General features: G+C 40.7%; 1 protein-coding gene across 2 annotated transcripts in view; it reads left to right on the top strand.

The window, feature by feature from the left end:
- Window positions 1-4,802: 4,802 nt before the first annotated feature.
- The window catches only part of cacna2d3a (calcium channel, voltage-dependent, alpha 2/delta subunit 3a), a 104,389-nt gene continuing 102,464 nt past the window's right edge, over window positions 4,803-6,727 (top strand). For both annotated transcript variants that reach the window (XM_020619729.1, XM_020619721.1), the window contains exons 1-2: window positions 4,803-5,483; window positions 5,822-5,903. In XM_020619729.1, the coding sequence (XP_020475385.1) occupies window positions 5,359-5,483; window positions 5,822-5,903 (207 nt within the window). In that variant the 5' untranslated portion in view covers window positions 4,803-5,358. The remainder of the gene's footprint in view (window positions 5,484-5,821; window positions 5,904-6,727) is intronic.

The raw sequence follows: 6,727 nt of genomic DNA, 5'->3' as shown, positions 1-6,727 counted from the left end.
GGAAAACCTCTCACTTTTTCTACATGTGCTAAACTGGCACCTAAACATCCACAGCAATTTTTTGCATACAAGACACCAGTCTTGAAAATTAAGCTACTTTTCACCAGCACCAGAGGAGTCTCTTAAGAATCCAAGAAATCTCTCAGCATTTTAATCCTCTATTCATCTTGGTGTCCTGTATAGTGACAGCTACTGCTGCTGCTTCCAGGAGTCTTCATTCACCTTCCTTCTGCTTCAACCTTCATCCTGTGGTAACATTAGAGATCAGCTGTCTAATCCAGTGACACTGTAAGGGGAGGAAAGCCCAGTAATCATTCATTTTCCCTGTCCCGATTTCACAGATGACACACCAGGCAAAAAGCTCACCTCAAACTCATACAACCCCCTGCTGTTTGTCATAACGTGACTCTTTATCCTTGTTTTCCAAACGCATGATTCTTGCATGTATTGGATAGTTTGATTCACGACAATTCTTATTACACAGGCAGTGTCTGTTTCTCTGCCTGTGCTGATGATGTTTCAGTATTAATTGCATTAATAGTGTGCTTTGAAATTCTCAGCCACTAATGGGACTGTTTGTATGGATAACATTGAAGCTCACATGTACACAGAGGCTGCTGCCTCCCACCTTCTGTGGTTACTGTAAATACAAACTGGCCAGAGATGCTTTGGCTCAGCAAAGGCTCAAAATATAACCATGTTCTATGATTTAATACAAAAAGTAGACTAGATATGAAGTGGGGATTGTTGTTAGACCTGTGAGATGAAACACGAGCAGCCATGTACTGATGACCATAGCTGGTAGCTGCGACGTCAACCTGGGATGGATAAAGCTCTCAAACAGGTCATAGACCCATGTACAGTAGTTTGTATAATAGCTGTGGGGGGGCTGTTTGAGACATTTCCAGCTTGGCTTGGAACATTTGATCATTTTCAGTGACATTAATGGCAGCTCAGTTTACCAAGTCTGTAAAAACTTTAGGAGCAACACAAACACAGTAGCCTACATAAAGGTCACTTCTCCCAGTCATTCAACAGACGATTGGTGAACATATGAGTGAACACACATCTTCTGTATTCACAGCAGCAATACATATTTATTTAGTAAAATGTTTATAAATGATAAATACACTGCCATAACTTCTCATAACTTCTTGCTTGTTTCATTCAGTATATATGCAACTTGTTTTGGAGGGCTTTACAAGGTCAATTCAAAAGCTGTAAAAACAATATTTGAACTAAAAAGTTAAGACAAAATCAGCTCTATATGTCCTGAATTGTCTTTTAATAAAATGATGTAGTCATAAATAGCATAAGATACAAGAATTTAGCATCACATGTCATATGTAAAGCTGCAGATTTTATACAGGAATTGAGAGCCATCGCTGCTGGATGCAGAAACAAGTTAAACATTAAAAACATTAGAGACATAAATCAGAATTTTTTTTTTCTTCTTCAATGTATTGCCAGGTACAGCCTGGTTATTACTAGCGTAGATACACTCTGCTCTCCAAAATCAGGTGTGATTACAGCATTCGGAACTGAGGAAATGGAGGGTTAGAGGAGAAACAAGAGAGGTCGTGGGTGTGTGAAGAAGGAAAGGAAGACCGGGTCATTAGGCTTTGATGTATTTTCCTCTGACGTTACCCATGACTGATTCTCCTCCACATTTTTTTTTTTTTTTTGCACAAAGCGAGTAGGTGTGCAGGGCTTTATCTATGAACAAACTGACAAACAAAATAATGGATTTATAGAAGGATTTCAGTCAAATGTAATAGGTAATCATTTTATGTTTTGCACACTATATTAACAACCTCATCCGCGTGGCAACTGCGTGCTCTGTATTGGTTTCGAGTCTCTTGCTATTCCAGACTTTAGCCTCATACATCTGACTTATGTTTACTTTAGAGCCTTTTTAGCATTTGTGCAACTTAAATTCAGAAAGTCAAATATACAACATAGGCTTTAAAAAAAAATTTTCAGTCAGATTAGTGCAGATGAGCATGAGCTAATACTTTTATATTTTATACTGTTTAATAATGACATTTAAAACCACCACTTAGACCTGCCTTTTGTGTGAAAGCACTGCAATACTCAGCATAGGAAACATTTGCTTGTCATTAAAAAAGAGGATTAGTGAAAGAGATCTGGTACAACAGCAGAAGGACCAGGATGAATGTAACAAATACTGTACAATCCTATGAAAACAAGAAACGATCCATGTCACCCTGCAGTCCTGATACTTAAGACTTCACTGATATTTTTTTTTGTTCCTTATGTCATGCTGTTTTTTTTTACTTGCCCATTCACTCCTCTTACTGCAGCTGCTATTATTCAGACTTCAAAGTGCTGAAATAAAATGGACCTGCTTTGCTCAGTGATAGTCCTGCTCACAGTAAACTACTAATACTTAAATGTCACAAATGTAAAGTTCCAAGGCACACCGGGGATGTCTATTAAAGCTGCTTCAGACTTGTTCGTCTCATGATCTGTAGCAGGTGTATGTTTTAGAAGTTCTGATAGCTCAATGGCCATTGGTCAGTTACCAGTCACATGATGGCTATTGAGCCATTAACAGGATTTTCCACACTTGCTATACAGAGAATAAAACCAACAATGATTAATGTCTGTCAGTCCTGGATCAGTATGTCTGCGCCATAGACCTCCACTGATGTTCAAAAACAATTAAAAACACATAAGAGAAGCACACTGCTGCACTTAGTGACAGACCCTGACATATATATTTTTTTAAATGTTGCCCCAGTGGCTCCTGACTGCCATAACTTTTTACAGTGTCTGAAGTTAGCAAGAGTCGAGGGTCCTTACATGAGGTCTCTGGATATTCTTAACCAATATTAGTTTTGCGTGTCATAATGGGCAAACATGTCATCCAGTGCAGTGGTGAGTTTCCCTCATGTTTTTAATTATTTCTGAACAACAATGATGATTTAGCAATTCAGTGTTGATATATGGGGAGTGTTTAAAATGCTCTTAGAAAATGACCAGCCTTATCCTTTAAACTTTAAAGCATTAAAATCTAGCACTACAGAGCAATATGCACATATGAAAACACTGCAGAGCACGTATAAAGCATTTTTATTGAGAATACTGGAAAAAAATATGAGAAAATCAAAAATTCACTTTCCAGTGGGGTATTCCAACAGTTTAACTGGCAGGCACTTGAAAGACACAAAAGATTCAAAACTGAAGCAGCAGAGGCAAAAACATCCTGACTTTAAAATGCCCAAACCACTGGATCCTACTTTACCCATAATGCAGTGGGATAATGTTATTCGCTAGAGCCTTCGTGTCTGGTGAATGCCCAGGTTTTGTTATCGATTTGTGTCCTCCTAGCCATCAAACTCCCTCTAGAGCTTCAGATGGCACACCGTTTACAGAGGTTGAGCCTTACTCCCCATAACGTGTAAACTGGCCTACATTTGTAAAGTCAGTGTTCTGTTCCTTTGAATTTAGCGGTTTGAGCCTCACAAAGCGACATACTGTATATTAAATGTTGAGTGATTTTCTGCTACCATCATGCCATTAGTGTCATGCTATAGTTTTCTTGCAGTCACACCTAAATTTCCTAGATGAACTAAATAACTGCATATACTGTATGTATTTATAGTAAATTAAAGTATTTGCTATTATGTTAACCATAGATTACTAATGCACAGTGCTAAGATTGTGTATATTTATAATTATGAAATGAACATTTTTGACAAGATGAGGAGTATGCTTGTAACAGTGAAACATAAAAATGCAGCAACTGCTAATAATCAACACTGTTTTATAAATAAAACAAATCAGATGTACTTTTACGGCCTGCTACTCAGACATCTGCTTTTCCACACTGTTTGCACTGTTCCAGCCCAAGCTGACTTCATTATAGTCTCATCTTCATTATAGTCTCATTAGAACAGTCCAGGCTTGTTGGTTTGGAAACCTGGGAGCTGTTCCAGTGCCATCAAAGCACCTGCCACCGTAGGGAAAAGCAGTACACATAAGAGCAATAACTGTTTTGCAAAAACCAGGCAATTAAAATTAAAGTTAATTTGATTTCGTCTTTTACCTGGGTGCATTTTAATGTCCCATCTATCTATATGACTAGCTAGTTTAAATGTACCACTGATAATTTCTTTTGCCTTAATTTGATTAATGTATGTACATTTTAAAAGTTATTATTAGAAAGGTCTACTAAATGTGATGCTGAACCAGTTGCTTTGTTGGGTTAACTAATCCAGACCAGCTGTTTCACGTTTGACCTACTTATGTCAAAGATGAGTCTTCTAGTGTAAAACAGGGCAGGCCTATAATCAACACGACAGTGATGCGCTATTCTGTCAGTGCTCATCCCATCTCCAGTGCTCTGCCAGAATCCTTCCAGCTCCTGTGTGAAACGTGATCCGTGTCCGTCGCCTGGCTGCTCTCATCCCCCTTCTCAGCCCACATGGTGCCAGTGGCACATCACTGCTGCAAAGTGCATTTAATTGACATGCTTTTATTCAGCATAACTGACTTACCTTCTGGTGCTTCCATCAAAGGCTGGACACCCACACTTTCCTCTGTCTTTTTACACGCACACTTTCACTTTTCCTCTCCGTGTAAGTCCTTCCTCAGCACTTGAGCAGTAATTCCTGGGCATACAGTGCATGACGTGATGTGACATGAAAGCTAAAGGCTAGCTATTATTGGGGGGGGGGTCGAGAATGGGTGAGAGATAGGGAGAATGGGAGACAGAGAGGGAGGGAGAGAGGGAGGGAGGAGAGAGAGAGGGGTCAAAAGTATGGCGTAATTCAGTAACAACAGTAACAGCATCCCCACCACTATCCTCAGACTCTGAGTGGAAACAGGAGAGAAAGTGTGTGTGTGTGAGTGTGAGAGAGGAGGCTATTCACATCACTCAAGAAGAGTAGGCGTGCTCTTGTAGGCTACGCTGCATCGTTTGATGATCTCCCCGGTTCCCCGTGAACCTCGACTCTGCGCTCTCAGTGGGTGAGGTCGGTGGAACGACTACGCGGAGTTTTCCTGCCAAAGGAGTCGATCTCGACTTTCCTCCGGGCAGCAGAGCCGTGTGCACTGCACCGGTCAGCGGGGCTACACCACGGCACTTTGGGTAACTCGCACAACGGTGGATCCTGCGGTTTCCCAAGGCGCATCGCTCATCCGCGTCCCGCACCAGGAACAGCAGAACACATTGCCATGAATGGTTTGGTCAGTCAGCATAGGTGACTTTTGACTTTATTATTTCCCCCTTTTCTTTTCGTTTTGGGTTTGTCTAACGGAGGGGGGAAATCACAGTGGCAGCCTAAGTCCCAAACTCGCACTGTGCGCGTAAGGAGGGTATTTTTTCCCAAGATGCAGGTGGATCGCAGCTATGTGGTTTTCAGTACGTGGTGTGCGTGTCTGCTATTACTTTTGTCAACTCTGAGCACCAGGGCCGCTAAGGTGGAAGGCACGTACCAAAGCATCCCTCCGTCCGTGTAAGTAGATGCCCTTTTATCAAGAGTGGCGAGCATCACTTGATTTTCCAAGTTTGAAACCAGAACTTCATTAAAATATTCTTGTTGTATGAGTCAACAAAAAACCTGACTGCATATTGTCCACTTGTCTTTAATTCTCTTCCACGTTTCTTTTTTATTACAATACAAGTAGAAACTGGAAAAAAATGCTGGGCTATACATTAATGCTACTGCAAAATCAACCCCAAATCAGGCTGTTCAGGGGTTTTTAAGTCAGCACATTAACTGCTTTAAGTTGTTCATATTTATTTTAATGGTGTCTGCTTGTCTGTCTGTGTGTGCGTGCGCGCTATCTGCAGGGTGAAGCTGTGGGCTTCAGCTTTTGGTGGGGAGATGAAGTCCATCTCAGCAAAGTATTCTGGCTCTCAGCTGCTGCAGAAGGTAAGCTTCAAGTGACAGAAACTACTGGAGCTGCAATACTCTTTAATGATTATTCAGATGACTGAACCTGAGCATGATTTTCTTGTGGGCACTTTTCTCAATGCAAAATACGGCGTGAAATATAAGATTTTCTTTCTGAAAGGATCTCTGCTGTCCTTTGAAATATGGTTTTTATTTATGTGCAAAAACTGAAATTACACTATGATACTGTAGGTAAAGTAACAGTTTATTTAAAAGCTTAACAATACCTTTTTGAGAGACAAAGACTTGCTGTGTGCATGTCCAAGACCAGCTTATGAGAGGAAATTGCAGCTGACAAATTTTTGAGTTGGGAGAAATGACACTCTTAATATATTAAACTGTGGGATCTGTGCTTTTAGCCACTTGAGAATCAGTAATGCATGTGGCACAGATTTAAAAGCTTGTTCATGCTCCTAACTAATGGGCGCCCAGTTCTCATACACTCTGACAAATAATTTCACAGACGCACGCAGATAAAGTACACCATACTCTCTGGCCAGCACTTATTTTTGCTAGACCACAGATTGTTCCTTACATTCAACACCCCCTTACCTCTTTTCTGTCCCTCTCAGTAGTCATTTCATATCCCACTTCTGCTCTGCTTTGTGATATTAATGGAAGATTTGAATGTGATGGAATGCAAATTTCCCTAATGGAGGGTCAGTTCATAAAGCATGAGTTAAAGCTTGCTAATGGATAGCCTGAGAATAAAAATAAAGGGCCAAGCTGAAGCTAACCTCTTAGGGGGTGCACCGACACTGTGTGGTGCTTGGGGCCAGTGGGGCTCTGGCAGATGCAGTGAA

This window comes from Monopterus albus, unplaced genomic scaffold, assembly GCF_001952655.1.
Source record: "Monopterus albus unplaced genomic scaffold, M_albus_1.0 scaffold6.1, whole genome shotgun sequence".
Taxonomy (NCBI): Eukaryota; Metazoa; Chordata; class Actinopteri; order Synbranchiformes; family Synbranchidae; genus Monopterus; species Monopterus albus.
This window is presented reverse-complemented; position numbering and strand designations above follow the sequence as displayed.